Source organism: Schistocerca piceifrons, chromosome 4 (genome assembly GCF_021461385.2).
Source record: "Schistocerca piceifrons isolate TAMUIC-IGC-003096 chromosome 4, iqSchPice1.1, whole genome shotgun sequence".
NCBI lineage: Eukaryota > Metazoa > Arthropoda > Insecta > Orthoptera > Acrididae > Schistocerca > Schistocerca piceifrons.
The window spans coordinates 669,489,582-669,506,783 of NC_060141.1; the positions used below are offsets into that span (position 1 = coordinate 669,489,582).

A 17,202-nucleotide genomic window follows, 5' to 3' on the forward strand; every position below is an offset into this window, starting at 1 on the left:
CAAGTATGCATCTATCCTTGGGAAACATGTCCACCTCCACGTGCAGTTGGTTTCTCCTCGACACTATAGCGTCTGCCAGTAGGACAATGCAACCTCTCGCACAGGACTTAGTGTACTTTCATGGCTCGAAGAGCACCAGGATGAGTTTACCAAAATCCATGCCCATCAAACCCACAGAATTAAAACAAAATCGAGAATCTATCGGACTGTTCGCGCCATGGATCCTCAGGCGATAAACGTAGCACAGATGGCTGCGGCACTGGAGTCACCAAGGCTCCAAACCCCCTTCTGTACGTTCCAGGGCCTCACTGAATCTGTTCCTACACGTCTCGCAGTGGTCAGTGCTGCAAAAGTTGGTTATTCGGGCGTTTAACAGGTGGTCACATTAATGGGACAGAACTGTGTATGAGTAATCACAGGAGGTGCTTGAGTTGTGGCGTTGAGATCCAGTAATCCACTGAGTGTAACCGTCCTGAAACCATACATCACATATTCCCATTGTTTGTTTGGTTGATTTGGGGGAGTGACCATCCAGCTATGTCATCGGTACCAGCGGATTAGGGAAAGAAGTCGGCCGTGCCCTTTCAAAGGAACCGTCCCAATAGTTGCGTGAAGCGATTTAGGGAAATCATGGGAAACCTAAATCAGGATGGCTGGACACGGATTTCAACCGTTGACCTCCGGTAGAAATCCATCGGAGAATGAAATCTGTGAATGACGAAGCATGTCTGTTGAAAACCACTGTTGTCGAATGGTGGCCCAACTGGTGTACCGGTTGCGATTCGATAATCACATCCTCATATTAAAAATGTAATGCAGAAGTTACGTCAACTCAAAATGAAGGTACTCAAGCACCCGGTCTATAGTCCTCATCTCTCTCCAAGTCTTCAGTCCCCTAAAAAGTATCTTGGAAGATCGACGATTCTTTACTGACGATGATGTGCAGCAGACACGGACTTCATCACGTAACAGGGCACGGTGTTAAACCAAGTGGGCATCTTCAACCAGGTTTGTCTGTCACTCCTCACAGCGATTTTGACTGATTGACATAACGAGTCTGGACCGTATGGCCTTCGAACCCAAACGTTTCGATCGTCCATTATAAAAAACTCACTCTACATTCGATGTTTAGGAATAGTCTGAGAAGCTTGTAAAAGTGTAGTAAATTGGGGAATGAGTCTGACTGAACTACACTCCTGGAAATGGAAAAAAGAACACATTGACACCGGTGTGTCAGACCCACCATACTTGCTCCGGACACTGCGAGAGGGCTGTACAAGCAATGATCACACGCACGGCACAGCGGACACACCAGGAACCGCGGTGTTGGCCGTCGAATGGCGCTAGCTGCGCAGCATTTGTGCACCGCCGCCGTCAGTGTCAACCAGTTTGCCGCGGCATACGGAGCTCCATCGCAGTCTTTAACACTGGTAGCATGCCGCGACAGCGTGGACGTGAAACGTATGTGCAGTTGACGGACTTTGAGCGAGGGCGTATAGTGGGCATGCGGGAGGCCGGGTGGACGTACCGCCGAATTGCTCAACACGTGGGGCGTGAGGTCTCCACAGTACATCGATGTTGTCGCCAGTGGTCGGCGGAAGGTGCACGTGCCCGTCGACCTGGGACCGGACCGCAGCGACGCACGGATGCACGCCAAGACCGCAGGATCCTACGCAGTGCCGTAGGGGACCGCACCGCCACTTCCCAGCAAATTAGGGACACTGTTGCTCCTGGGGAATCGGCGAGGACCATTCGCAACCGTCTCCATGAAGCTGGGCTACGGTCCCGCACACCGTTAGGCCGTCTTCCGCTCACGCCCCAACATCGTGCAGCCCGCCTCCAGTGGTGTCGCGACAGGCGTGAATGGAGGGACGAATGGAGACGTGTCGTCTTCAGCGATGAGAGTCGCTTCTGCCTTGGTGCCAATGATAGTCGTATGCGTGTTTGGCGCCGTGCAGGTGAGCACCACAATCAGGACTGCATACGACCGAGGCACACAGGGCCGACACTCGGCATCATGGTGTAGGGAGCGATCTCCTACACTGGCCGTACACCACTGGTGATCGTCGAGGGGACACTGAATAGTGCACGGTACATCCAAACCGTCATCGAACCCATCGTTCTACCATTCCTAGACCGGCAAGAGATCTTGCTGTTCCAACAGGACAATGCACGTCCTCATGTATCCCGTGCCACCCAACGTGCTCTAGAAGGTGTAAGTCAACTACCCTGGCCAGCAAGATCTCCGGATCTGTCCCCCATTGAGCATGTTTGGGACTGGATGAAGCGTCGTCTCACGCGGTCTGCACGTCCAGCACGAACGCTGGTCCAACTGAGGCGCCAGGTGGAAATGGCATGGCAAGCCGTTCCACAGGACTACATCCAGCATCTCTACGATCGTCTCCATGGGAGAATAGCAGCCTGCATTGCTGCGAAAGGTGGATATACACTGTACTAGTGCCGACATTGTGCATGCTCTGTTGCCTGTGTCTATGTGCCTGTGGTACTGTCAGTGTGATCATGTGATGTATCTGACCCCAGGAATGTGTCAATAAAGTTTCCCCTTCCTGGGACAATGAATTCACGGTGTTCTTATTTCAATTTCCAGGAGTGTATGTATTCGGTCGACGACTACGCTACTGTGCTGTTGCCAATATGAGCGTAGGTTTATCAGCAATTGACTTGCATTTTCTGTTGTTAAAAAAAGTGTATTATGTATATACCACAAAAACAGAAACATCGTTAGGTACCGGCGTCAGAAAAACATCCGTTTGTAAGTGCTCCACCTAGCGTGTGACTGCCACGTTTCTGTAGTTGTTATCTGCCTGGGGTATGTGAAGTTTTCACGGTTCCTCCAAACTTTTTTGTAAATCTATTCGGATACTTTGGTAATACTGCCTCGTTTTCGTGGACAAATAATGTGCACAGAGATTCTCTGGCATTAAGATAAAAATACTTAAGTACAGTAGGTGCTAGTGACATAGAATAAACACTCAAGCTTTGCCAGACAACGGGTCATTATTCTAATTCCCCACGAATTCTACTTACCTGTGCCCTGCCCATTTCACGCTTTGTTCTAATTCTATAGGAATTCTATTTACTCTTGCTATCTGCCTATTTGTGCTTCACTGACCCGCAAACTTTTCGTGTTCTTTTTCACTCTTGAACACAAAATTTATCCATTAAAAAAAGAAAAGATAAAAGTCCTTTGAAACGTTCCTGAGAGGCAATCTCCACTCCTTTCAATCTGACTATGCAAGCATAGACCGGATGTGGTTTAAATTCAGAGAAATAATATTGACTGCAATTGAGAGGTATTTACCAGAAAAATTAATAAGAGATGGCACTGATGGTCCATGGTGCACAAAACAGGTCAGAACATGATTGCAGAGGCAACGAAACAAGCAAGCTAAATTTAAAAGGCAGAAAAATCCCCAATATTGGTGAAGTTTGACAGAAATTTAATGTGAGATGCTTTTAATAATTTCCACAATGAAACTCTGTCTCGAAATCTCGCATAAAATCCAAACAGCTTCTGGCTGTATGTGAAGCACACTGACGACAGGACGCAATCAATAGCATCATTGTGCGATAACTATGGTTATGATATTAATGACAGTGCCACTAAATCAGGGTTACTAAACACTGTTTCCTGAAAGTCCTTCACAAAAGAAGACGAAGTAAATATTCCAGAATTCTAATCAAGAACAACTCCCGAGTAGCTTAGAAGTAGCCATCCTTTTCTGTAACGATGCAGCTTAAAACGCTTAATAATGGCAAGGTCTCCGGTCGAGGATGTATACCAGTCAGGTTCCTCTCTGAGGATGCAGATACAGTAGCTTAGCTCCATTCTTAGTAATCATATACAACCGCAGGCAAGTCGACAGATGCGTATCTAAAGACAGGAAAGTTGTACAAGTCAGCCAATACTCAAGAAAGGAAATAAGAGTAATCCGCTGAATTACAGATCCATATCACTAACGTCGATTTGCTGGAGGATTTTGGAACATACATTGCGCTCGAATATTATGCAACACCTCGAAGGAAACGATTCATTGACCAATAGCCAATGCTGATTCAGAAAGTATCGTTCTTCTGAAACTCAACTAGCTCTTTATTCTCATGAAGTAATGACTGCTAGCGACAGGTGACATCAGATTGAGTCTATGTTCTTAGATTTCCAGAAGGCTTTTGACACAGTTCCCCACAAGCGACGTCTAATTAAACTGCGTGGCGATGGATTGTCGCCTCAGTTGTGTGACTGGAGCCGTGATTTTCTGTCAGAAAGGTCACAATTCGTAGTAACTGACGCTAAGTCATCGAGTACTACAAAAGTAATATCTGGTGTTCCTCAGACAAGTGTAATAGGCCCTGTGGTGTTCCTGATCCACATGAACTATTTAGGAGACGATTTGAGCACTTCTCTTAAGCTGTTCGTAGATGTATGTCATTTACCGTAATTTATGTCATCAGATGATCGAAACGAATTGCAAATTGATTTAGACAAGATACCTGCATGGTGCAAAAAGTGGGAATTGACTCTAAATCATTAAAAGTGTGAAGTCATCCACATTAGCACTAAAATGAATCAGCTAAATTTAAGTTAGACCTGTGGCCTTTGTAGTCTGATCCCTTCAACACCCACAAGTTCCACGATAAATCACATAAAACACAACTAAACACTTGCTGATTACTATTACGAATAACTTTGAATCTTTCTGGCAGATTAAAACTGTGTGCCAGACCGAGACTCGAACTCGGGACCTTTGCCTTTCGCGGGCAAGTGCTCTACCATCTGAGCTACCGAAGCACGACTCACGCCCGGTACTCTCAGCTTTACTTCTGCCAGTTCGCAGGAGAGCTTCTGTAAAGTTTGGAAGGTAGCAGACGTGGTACTGGCAGAAGTAAAGCTGTGAGTACCGGGCGTGAGTCGTGCTTCGGTAGTTCAGATGGTAGAGCACTTGCCCGCGAAAGGCAAAGGTCCCGAGTTCGAGTCTCGGTCGGGCACACAGTTTTAATCTGTCAGGAAGTTTCATATCAGCGCACACTCCGCTGCAGAGTGAAAATCTTATTCACGAATAACTTTAATTGGTAAGATGGTACAGATAATCTTGTGTGGAAAGCAAATCAAAGCCTTGGATTTATTGGCAGAACACTTAGAAAACCAAACAGGTCTACTAAAGAGGCTACTTAAACTACGCTTGTCCGCCCTCTCCCGGAGTACTGCTGTGCGAGGTAGGATCCGCATCAGATAGGATTGACAGAGTACATCGAAAATGGTCAAAGAAGGGCAGCTCATTCTGTTTTATCCCGAAGTAGGGCAGAGAGTGGCACGTATATGATACCGGCGTTGTGAAAGAAGGCGGACAAGCGGACGGAGGTTCACGGCATTCTCTTACACTTGGGATGGGAAACTGACCCTAAAATCTGGAAACCAGCGCTGTCAGAGGCGTGTTGACTGGAAACTACTGAAATAATGATACCTAATGTTTATCCGTAGGATATGTGCTCTTAATTGAAACGTTGTCATGAAGATATCACCACTGGCAAAAATTCCAGCTTAGTGTGTGTGTGTGTGTGTGTGTGTGTGTGTGAATTCCTGAGGCATCAAACTGATGAAGTCATCGGTCCCTAGATTTACACAATAATTAAACTAACTTATGGTACGAACAACACACACACACATGCCCGAGGGAGGACTCGAAACTCCGGCGGGAGGGGTCGCGCAATCTGTGACATGGCGCCTCAAACCTCGCGGCCATTCAGCGCGGCTTAACTTTAGTTTTCCATTCGGCCCTCCAGGACGGGATCGCCAAGTGGAGGCTTACAAAGAGGAATAATGTGGAATAAGCAACGAAATAGTAAGACTCAACGAGACGAAGGGTGAAGTGTCAGAAGTATGAACGTAGTAGAAAAGCTAGAAAATCTGAAAATGGAAATGCTCTCGCATAAAGGGTGTCAGTGAAATGAAATGGAAAGACGACAAGGATTTCTTATCAGACGGATAAGAGTAATATCAGCAGTAGGTGAAAATGCAATAACGGGAGCAGGATTCGTTACGATTAGGAAAGTACTGCTGAGAGCGGGTTACTCCGAACATTTCAGTGATAGGTTTGTTCTCATCAGATTCGACAGCAAACTGACCATACATGCCTACGTCGCAAGAGACGATGAAGAGATACAGAATTTACTTAAAGGGACATGAAAATCTAGTAACCACTGGAGATTGGAATCCGGTTGTAGCGGAACCAAAAGGACAAACGATTGCGGGAAAATATAGTCTTGGCAGTAGGAATGAGAGAGATGTTTATTTCAGCTATTAATGGTGAAAATATAGTTCAAGAATCACAGGAAGAGGTAACTGTGAGGAAGCATGGGTAACAGGAGTAATATTTCAACCGTTGTTATTGTTGTGGTCTTCAGTCCTGAGACTGGTTTGATGCAGCTCTCCATGCTACTCTATCCTGTGCAAGCTTCTTCATCTCCCAGTGCCTACTGCAACCTACACCCTTCTGAATCTGTTTAGCGTATTCATCTCTTGGTCTTCCTCTACGATTTTTACCCTCCACGCTGCCCTCCAATAATAAATTGGTGATTCCTTGATGCCTCAGAATATGCCCTCTCAACCGATCCCTTCTTGTAGTCAAGTTGTGCAACAAATTTCTTTTCTCTCAAATTCTATTCAATACCTTCTCATTAGTAATGTGATCTACCCATCTAATCTTCAGCGTTCTTCTGTAGCACCACATTTCTAAAGCTTCTATTCTCTTCTTGTCTAAACTATTTATCGTCCACGCTTTTCTTGCCATTGCCAGTATACATTTTATATCCTCTCTACTTCGACCATCAGTTATTTTGCTCCCAAAATAGCAAAACCCATTTACTACTACAAGCGCTCATTTCCTAATCTAATTCCCGCAGCATCACCCGATTTAATTCGACTACATTCCATTATCTTCTTTTTGCTTTTGTTGATGTTCATCCTCCTTCCAAGACACTGTCCATTCCGTTCAGCTGCTCTTCCAGGTTCTTTGCTGTCTCTGACAGAATTACAATGACATCGGCAAACCTCAAAGTTTTTATTTATTCTCCATGGATTTTAATTTCTACTCCGAAATTTTCTTTTGTTTCCTTTACTGCTGGCTCAATATACAGATTGAAAAACATCGGGGATAGGCTACAATACTGTTTCACTCCCTTCCCAACCACTGCTTCCCTTTCATGCCCCTCCACTCTTATATCTGCCGTCTGGTTTCTGTACAAATTGTAAATAGCCTTTCGCTCCCTATATTTTACCCCTGCCACCTTCAGAATTTGAAAGAGAGTATTCCAATCAGCATTGTCAAAAGCTTTCTCTAAGTCTACAAATGATGCAAACGTAGGTGTTAGCTATGATTAAGTTATGCTATGTGCAAAATTCTACCAGGCGGTTTCCTCTTCCATTCGTTACTCCCATTCCATATTCATGTACTACATTTCCTTCTCTTCCCTTCCTACTATCGAGTTCCAGTCACCCATTACTATTAAATTTTCGTCTCCCTTCACTATCTGAATAATTTCTTTTATCTCATCATATATTTCATCAATCGCTTCGTCATCTGCGGAGCTAGTTGGCCTATAAATTTGTACTACTGTGGTAGCCGTGGGCTTCGTATCTGTCTTGGCCACAATAATGCCTTCCCTGTGCTTCTTGTAGTAGCTTACGCGCCTTCCTTTTTTCCTATTCATTATTAAACCTACTCCTGCATTACCCGCATTTGATTTTGTATTTATAAACCTGTGTTCACGTGACCAAAAGTCTTGTTCTTCCTGCCACCGAACTTCACTAATTCCCACTAATCTAACTTTAACGTATCCCCATTTTCCTTTTAAATTTTCTAACCTACCTGCCCGATTAAGGGATCTGACATTCCACGCTCCGATTCGTAGAACGCCAGTTTTCTTTCTCCTGATAACAACGTCCTCCTGAGTAGTCCTCGCCCGGAGATCCGAATGGGGAACTATTTAACCTCCGGAATATTTTACCCAAGAGGACGCCATCATCATTTAACCATACAGTAAAGCGTATCGCTCTGTTGTTCAGGTTCAGGAAACGAAACGAAGAACACGTTTGGAGACGCCATCTCTCGCTTGCCATTTGAAATTGCGCGCAACGGTTCTCATTGCCTAACTTCAGTAGCAGTTATCTCGGAAACGGCGAGACATATCGAATAAGTTTCCTAACAATTATTCTGCAGTACAACCCACACTACAATATTCTAACAAGCATTTCACACGGTTTAAGGTAGGAAACGAAAAGTGAAGAACTGGAGGGAAGCCAGATGGAAATGGCTACAGGAAAAATATGAGGTAATTGAAAATTAATGTTCGTCGCAAGGACTGGCTCAGTACGCAGGAAATTCAAAACAACCTTCGGCGAGATTAAAAAGTAAGACCGCACGGGAAATTCCACTGTCGGACGCAGATCACATCATGGATAGGTGGAACCGGTATGGTGAAGGGCCATTTGAGGGGAGGAATTGTCTGATGTCATAGAAGAAGAAATCGGAGTCCGTATTGAAGATCCAGTATCAGAGTCATAGTATAGAGGAAATGTAGAGTAGTTGAGATTAAATAAGACATTCAGAGGTAATGTTGTTAGTCCCTACTTACAACATTACTTCTGAATGTCTTAAATCATTTTGGAGATGTGGCAAACAAACCACTATTCATGTTGGGTTGGTATGTATAAGCTATGACACGGGCGACGTACCATCAGACTTTCGGAAAAATAACACCCACACAATTTTGAAGACAGCAAGGGCATACAATTGTGACAACTATCACACAGTAAGCTTAACTACTCGTGAATACAGTTACTGACAAGAAAAATTTACAAAACAACGGAAAAGAAAACTGAGGATCTGTTTGACGACGATCAGCTTGGTTTTAGGCTAGATAAAGGCACCAGAGAGGCACTTCTGATTTTGCATCCGTAATGGAAGCAAGACTGAACTAAAGCCAAGGCTCGTTCATTGGATTGTACAAACCGGAGAAAGCTTTCGACAATGTAAGGTGGTGCAAGCCTTTCGAATATAAAATATATACAAGAAAAAGAGGGAAAAGTAAGATTATAAGACAAAGAACGAAGTGCTAAATTCAAAAGGGATGTAAGGCACGTATCCAGCCTTTCGTCTGTACTCTTCAGTATGTACAACCAAGAACCGATGAAGGTAATAAAAAAAAAGAATCAAAAGTGAGATTAAAATTTAATCTGAAAGAATATCAGTGACTATTTTTACTGAGTAATTGACGTCCTCAGCGAAAGTCATGAACAATTACAGGGTCTGCTGAGAGGAATGAACTGGGTTAAATACCGTGGACCGAGTGTAAATCGAAGGAAGACGGAAATAATGAAAAGTAGTGGAGACGCAAACTGCGAGAAATGTAACGAAGAGACAAAATTAAAGAATTCTGCTACCTTAGTATCGAAGTAATCCTTGTCGGACGAAGCAAGGCGGATATAACAACGATATTCGCTGAGGTAAAGAGGACCTTACTGGCCAAAAAGATTTTACTAGTACCAAAAGTAGGCCTTACACTGACGAAGAGATTTTTGAGAATGCACACTTGGAGCTCAGCAACGTATGAAAATGAATCATGGACAGTGGGGAAACCAGTAAGTAATAGAATTGGTGTGTCTGAGTGTGTCGATATAAATGGAAGTTGTAAATTGGGTGTATGTGCAAGATAAGAAATTTGCATAGCTTCAGAAGAGTCAGCAAAGGGAGGAATACCTGTAGAACAGTGACAAGAGGAAGGATCACGATAATACGACATGTGTTACGACTTCAAGAATTTAATATCGTTGTACTAGAGGAGGCCGATAGGGTAAAAGCTGTAGAGGAAGGCAGATACTGGAATTCATCTAACAAATGAATGTGTACTTCAGTGGGATATCGTGGCGGATTCTATCAGACCAGACAGATGACTCATTTAGTGCCCCCAGTCTCCGATAAAATTAGAAGCTGGACGACTACTAAGTATCGAGTAGATAGTGAAGAACTATATGGCCGCCCACCATTTCCGACTGTAGTTGAAAAGCATACCAGCTAGCAGTGAGGCGGGGAACAGGATAACAGTCAGCACCATCGCAACCTTTCACCAAGGAGATGCTCAATTACCGAAATTTTTACAGCTTTTTTTAAAAGTGAGGCAGACGTGTGTGGCACCTGTTTTCTTGAAAATGGGTTGCGGTGCTGTTAACTTGCAACTAATTGGTCAAGTTCCTCTGATGTCTTTGAAGTCTTTTTCGAAGGCTCTTTCCGATGCTGTTCATAAACTGTACAATTGTCTGTCTGTCCCACACAAAATTCGCTTGCCCTCTCCAACAACACGTTGATACATTTACCCATATTATATACAGGGTGGTCCATTGATGGTGACTGCGCCAAATATCTCACAAAATAAGCGTCAAATGAAAAATCTACAAACAACGAAACTTGTCTAGCTTGGAGGGGGAAACCAGATGGCGCTATTGTTGGCCCGCTAAATGGCACTGCCATAGGTCAAATGGATATCAACTGCGATTTTTTACATAGGAACCCCCATTTTATATTACATATTCGTGTAGTACGCAAAGAAATATAAACGTTTTAGTTGGACCACTTTTTACGCTTTGTGACACATGGCGCTGCAATAGTCACAAACTTACGGCTCACAAATTTAGACGAACAGTTCGTCACAGGTAGGTTTTTTAAATTAAAATACAAAACGTAGTTACGTTTGAACATTTTACTTCGGTTGTTCCAATGTGATACATGTAACTTAGTGAACTTATCATTTCTGAGAACGCATGATGTTACAGCGTTATTACCTGTAAATACCACACTAATGCAATAAATGTTCAAAATGATGTTCATCAACCTCAATGCATTTCGGAATACGTCTAACGACATTCCTCTCAACAGCGAGTAGTTCGCCTTCCGTAATGTTCGCACATGCATTGACAATGCTCTGACGCATGTTGTCAGGCGTTGTCGGTGGATCACGATAGCAAATATCCTTCAACTCTCCCCACAGAAAGAAATCCGGGGAAGTCAGATCCGGTGAACGTGTAGGCTTCGACGACCAATCCACCTGTCATGAAATATGCTATTCAATACCGCTCCAACATCACGCGAGCTATGTGCCGAACATCCATCACGTTTGAAGTACATCCTGCAGTGAAACATCTTGTAACATAGGTAGAACATTACGTAGGTCGCAGGTTCGAATCCTGCCTCGGGCATGAATGTGTGTGATGTCCTTAGGTTAGTTAAGTAGTTCTAAGTTCTAGGTGACTGATAACCTCAGAAGTTAAGTCCCATTGTGCTCAGAGCCATTTGAACCATTACGTAGGGAATCAGCATGCATTGCACCATTTAGATTGTCATCGATAAAACGGGGGCAATTATCCTTCCTCCCATAATACCGCACCATACATTAACCCGGCAAGGTCGCTGATGATCCACTTGTCGCAGCCATCGTGCATTTTCCGTTGCCCAATAGTGCATATTATGCCGGTTTGCGTTACCGCTGTTGGTGAATGACGCTTCGTCGCTAAATAGAACGCGTGCAAAAAATCTGTCATCGTCGCGTAATTTCTCTTGTGCCCAGTGGCAGAACTGTACACGACGTTCAAAGTCGTCGCCATGCAATTCCTGGTGCATAGAAATGTGGTACGGGTGCATTCGATGTTGACGTAGCATTCTCAACACCGACGTTTTTGAGATTCCCGATTCTCGCCCAATTTGTCTGCTACTGATGTGAGGATTGGTTGCGACAGCAGCTAAAACACCTTCTTGGGCATCATCATTTGTTGCAGGTCGTGGCTGACGTTTCACATGTGGCTGAACACTTCCTGTTTCCTTAAATAACGTAACTATCCGGCGAACGGTCCGGACACTTGGAGGGTGTCGTCCAGGATACCGAACAGCATACGTAGCACACGCCTGGTGGGCATTTTGATCACAATAGCCATACATCAACACGACATCAACCTTTTCCGAAATTGGTAAACTGTCCATTTCAACACGGGTAATGTATCACGAAGCAAATACCGTCCGCACTGGCGGAATGTTACGTGATACTACGTACTTATACGTTTGTAAATATTGCAGCGCCATGTATCACAAAGCGTAAAAAGTGGTCCAACTAAAACGTTCATATTTCTTTGCGTACTGCACGAATATGTAACATGAAATGGGGGTTCCTATGTAAAAAAAAACGCAGTTGATATCCGTTTGACCTATGGCAGCGCCGTCTAGAGGGTCAACCGTAGTGCCATCTGGTTTCCCCTTCAAGCGAGACGAGTTTCGTTCTTTTTTAGATTTTTCGTTTGATGCTTATTTCTTGAGGTATTTGTCCCAGTCGCTATCAATGGACCACACTGTATACACTATCCAGTCGCATTATGACTACCTGTCAAAAGCCTTAATAAAGACCTTTTACGGCATGGACTTCCCTGTGACGTGCAGGAAGAGATTCAGTAAGGTCCTGTAAGAAGCCGAGATATGCCATGACGTCACTGGTGCTATGGCCATCTACGTTAGGCTTCTCAATTGAATAGACAGATCGAGAAGGTCCCACGGATTATCCATTGGGTTTTAATACGGGTAATTTATTGGCCATACAACTACGGTAAACTCATACTGGTGCTATTCGAACAACGCACGTACTTACGAGCTATGTCACACTTCGCACTGTCTTGCTGGTACATGCCATCGTGTCGAGAAACTATCCACTGTGCCTCCAGAATGGCGATATCACGCAGGGAATGCCACGAAAACATTCTCCAGAGCACAACGTTCCCTCGTCGGACCTGCTTCACTGCAAAGACTGTTGCATGGCCATAAACGCCAAAAACCATCTGTGCGATATAGCTAACAACGTGACTCATCTGAAAACATTCCAAAAGGGTCATCTGTCACCACTCAGTGGTCGTCCAATTGAGGTTTTGGCCTGCAAAGTCCAGCCTGATTAGTGATCAGCATCGATGCATTAACCAGGCGCCTGCTGTGGAGACTAATAAGCAGTAACGTTCGCTGAACGGTCGTTGAGGACACACTGTTGGTAGCCCCTTGGTTCATGTGGGAGGTTAGTTGCTTAACAGTTGTCTGTCTATTCGCTCATACACATCTCCGAAGCAATTGCTCACCCTCTTCATATATGGCCCTTTTGCTCCACATTTCCCTATACTCCGGTTTTGGATTGCGCCATTTTGCCACGCACGGTATACGTTAACCATGCAGGCATACGAACAGTTTACAGACCTATCCGTTTCGGAAATGCCTTAACCCTTGCCCCAAAACGCAACAAACATGCCCTTCTGCACGCCTAATAACTCGCTCCGTTTTTCCATTACGGCAACGAATGAACTGTTTACTGAATCCCGCCCACATGCTTGTGCGGCCATCTGCTGTTCAAAATGGTTCAAATGGCTCTGAGCACTATGGGACTTAACTTCTAAGGTCATCAGTCGCCTAGACTTAGAACTACTTAAACCTAACTAACCTACGGACATCACACACATCCATGCCCGAGGCAGGATTCGAACCTGAGACCGTAGCGTCACGCGGTTCCAGACTGTAGAGCCTAGAACCGCTCGGCTACCCCGCCCGACTTCCATCTACTGTCTGAGGGTGGTTATTGCATGTTGACGTCAAACGCAGGAGGTGGTCACATTAACCCTTTCAGACCTGAATTTATTAATGAGGACGGATAAATTTTTTAAAGCTCTTGGATGACTTTTTAATGATTTTAGATGCATTATTTATACAAATATATGTGCCCGCTTTCAGTACATATTTGTACATTTGTCCTATTTTTATGGACCACGATAAATAATCTTGAATCGTTCACTGTCGTAATAAATAAACTAATAATTCAATAATTACCGCGCGATATAACAATAATAAAGTTCAGGTACACGGTGGAGTATAACTAACCAACAATTTTCGTGAATTCTTTCGGTCACGAACCGCTGTGCAATGCTACATTCACTTATTAGTATTACAGTGATGAATAACACGTGGGAGCACTTGTGGACGATGAAAAGTTCGAATATTCACAGATTTTACGTGGCGATCCCACCGAGGAAAAATATTTCTGATGCAACTAATACACGCTAAGTATTATTGTACACAGTTGTAGAGAGTGGGTCTGAGAGTGTTTAGATAAGTGGACCGTGTATTTGTGTGGCCCGTCTTATATGCCTCGTCATGTATTGACGTGACGACATCTTACTCTGGAGTGTGTACCTACTGAAAGATTTGTTTGCAAACTAATAAAAGAACATGATATTAGTTCACCTTGATATAAAAACAAACCTATTTGATATAGACAATTTCGACGAGGTGTAAGTAAGAATTACGATAGTGCTACATCGTCATCGGTGCGGGAACAAGAAATTCTTGTGTTATTACCGCCTGATTTACTTCACGCAATGAAATGACATTCCTACAGTGAAACATCAATGTGTAAACTGTCGGACGTTCGATGCTACCTCCAAAATAATCATACGTATGGGCCTTACCACATAGAGCATGACTCCAAAAGCTTCGGTCACTTACCGAGCCTCCGACGATGTTTATCCTGGTCCATTCACTGCGACCCCTGGGGCTGACAGCTGCAATGCGGACCGTGACTTGTCGATTCTGTTCGATGCCGCCCAGCAGGAAGACTGGCGACAGCTGCGTCTTGTTGAGCAGCAAGTAGCCTGTGTAGAGGTCGTAGATCTCGATCTGGTAGCTCTGGCGGAATCCACGGTCAGTTTCGGTTGGGCACCGCACCGCGAAAACGTCCCTCTTCTCGTTCACAACGGAGCAGTTGGACGGAGCTTTCGGCCCTCCTGTGAGAGCAAAAGTGACTTATCACAATGGCATTGTTTACGTCAGATCGCATCAGTTCATGAAAATAACTGATTGTAGTCTACAGGTTATACCTTACTTCACTACTCGCCAATAAAATTGCTACACCACGAAGATGTTATAGACACGAAATTTAACCGACAGGAAGAAGATGCTGTGATATGCAAATGATTAGCTTTTTAGAGCATTCACACAACGTTGGTACCGGTGGCGACACCTACAACGTGCCGACATGAGGAAAGTTTCCAACCGATTTCTCATACACAAACAGCAGTTGACCGGCGTTGCCTGGTGAAACGTTGTTGTGATGCCTCGTGTAAGGAGGAGAAATGGTACCATCACGTTTCCGACTTTGACAAAAGGTCGAACTATAGCCTATGGCGATTGCGGTTTATCGTATTGCGACATTGCTGCTCGCGTTGGTCGAGATCCAATGACTGTTTGCAGAATATGGAATGGGTGGGTTCAGGAGGGTAATACGGAAAGCCGTGCTGGATCCCAACGGTCTCGTATCGCTAGCAGTCGAGATGACGGGTATCTTAACCGCATGACTGTAACGGATCGTGCAGCCACGTATCGATCCCTGAGTCAACAGATGGCGACGTTTGCAAGACAACAACCATCTGCACGAACAGTTCGACGACGTTTGCAGCAGCATGGACTAACAGCCCGGAGACCATGGCTGCGGTTACCCTTGACGCTGCATCACAGACAGGAGCGCCTGCGATGGTGTACTCAGCGACGAAGTCTGCAGCTCGTGGTCGTGCGGTAGCGTTCTCGCTTCCCGCGCACGGGTTCTCGGGTTCGATTCCCGACGGGGTCAGACATTTTCTCTGCCTCGTGATGACTAGGTGTTGTGTGATGTCCTTAGGTTCAAGTAGTTCTAAGTTCTAGGGGACTGATGACCATAGATGTTAAGTCCCACTATGCTCAGAGCCATTTGAACCTTTTTTCTTCTTTTTTATCGACGACGAACCTGAGCGCACGAATGGCCAGACGTCATTTTTTCGAATGAATCCAGGTTCTGTTTACAGCATCATGATGGTCGCATCCGTGTTTGGCGACATCGCGGTGAACACACATTGGAAGCGTGTATTCGTCATTGCCATACTGGCGTATCACCCGACGTGGTGGTACGGGGTGCCACTGGTTACACGTCTCGGCACTTTGAACAATGGCTGTTACATTTCAGATGTGTTAGACCCGTGGCTCTACCCTTAATTCGATCCCAGCGAAACCCTACATTTTGGCAGGATATTGCACGACCGCATGTTGCAGGTCCTGTACAGGCCTTTCTGGATACAGAAAATGTTCGACTGTTGCCCTGGCCAGCACATTCTCCAGATCTTTCACCAACTTAAAACGTCTGGTCAATGGTGGTCGAGCAACAGGCTCGTCTTAATACGCCAGTCACTACTCTTGATGAACTGTGGTATCGTGTTGAAGATGTATGGGCAGCCGTACCTGTACACGCCATCCAAGCTCTGCTTGACTCAATGCCCAGGCGTATCAAGGCTATTATTACGGCCAGAGGTGGTTGTTCTGGGTACTGATTTCTCAGGATCTATGCACCCTAATTACGTGAAAATGTAATCACATGTCAGTTCTGATATAATATATTTGCCCAATGAATACGCATTTATTATCTGCATTTCTTCTTGGTGTAGCAATTTTTATGGCCAGTAGTGTACTACATACTGTCGCTTCCTTGTGATGTAAGAGTTGGAATGTCACTTGATAACTTAGCAGAGTAAATAATATTCTTACAGTTTTTTCTCTTATCCTTCCAAACACCTGTGCTAACTGACGTCGGACTAAGACAGAACCCCTTTCAGAGTACTGTTACGGCATGTGCGTTCGAATACAAATGTAAACTGCCTGTAATGAACCAACAACTAGCAGGATGTAATGTACTAACGAGCATTATTGGAAACATACGTTTAAAAAACAAGCGTTTATTACGTATATAGCTATACGCGTCTTTTGTTCATCTGATACACAGTGAGGTACGGAAAACTTCTCGCGCAACAAACTACTGTACAGTAAAACAGAAAAGTAATTTATCAGAGAGGCTCATCAAAAATACCTCAAAGTTAAGCTGTTATATACTAAACAAATGTCACTCTCTTTCTCAAAGGCAGCAGTAAGGAAAGAAGATCAAGTTTCCAGCCAGGTAGGTGGTGAGTCAGTTAGAACGACCTGAGTTCGGTCCCGTCGAGTATATTTATCCATGCCCGAGGCAGGATTCGAACCTGCGACCGTAGCGGTAATGCGTTTCCGGACTTGAGCGCCTAGAACCGCTCGGCCACTCCGG

General features: G+C 44.6%; 1 protein-coding gene across 1 annotated transcript in view; it reads right to left on the bottom strand.

The window, feature by feature from the left end:
- Positions 1–17,202, bottom strand: part of LOC124795412 (B-cell receptor CD22-like) — a 125,331-nt gene that overhangs the window by 8,181 nt on the left and 99,948 nt on the right. The window contains exon 8 of the mRNA XM_047259433.1: positions 14,592–14,869. Within this exon, the coding sequence (XP_047115389.1) occupies positions 14,592–14,869 (278 nt within the window). The remainder of the gene's footprint in view (positions 1–14,591; positions 14,870–17,202) is intronic.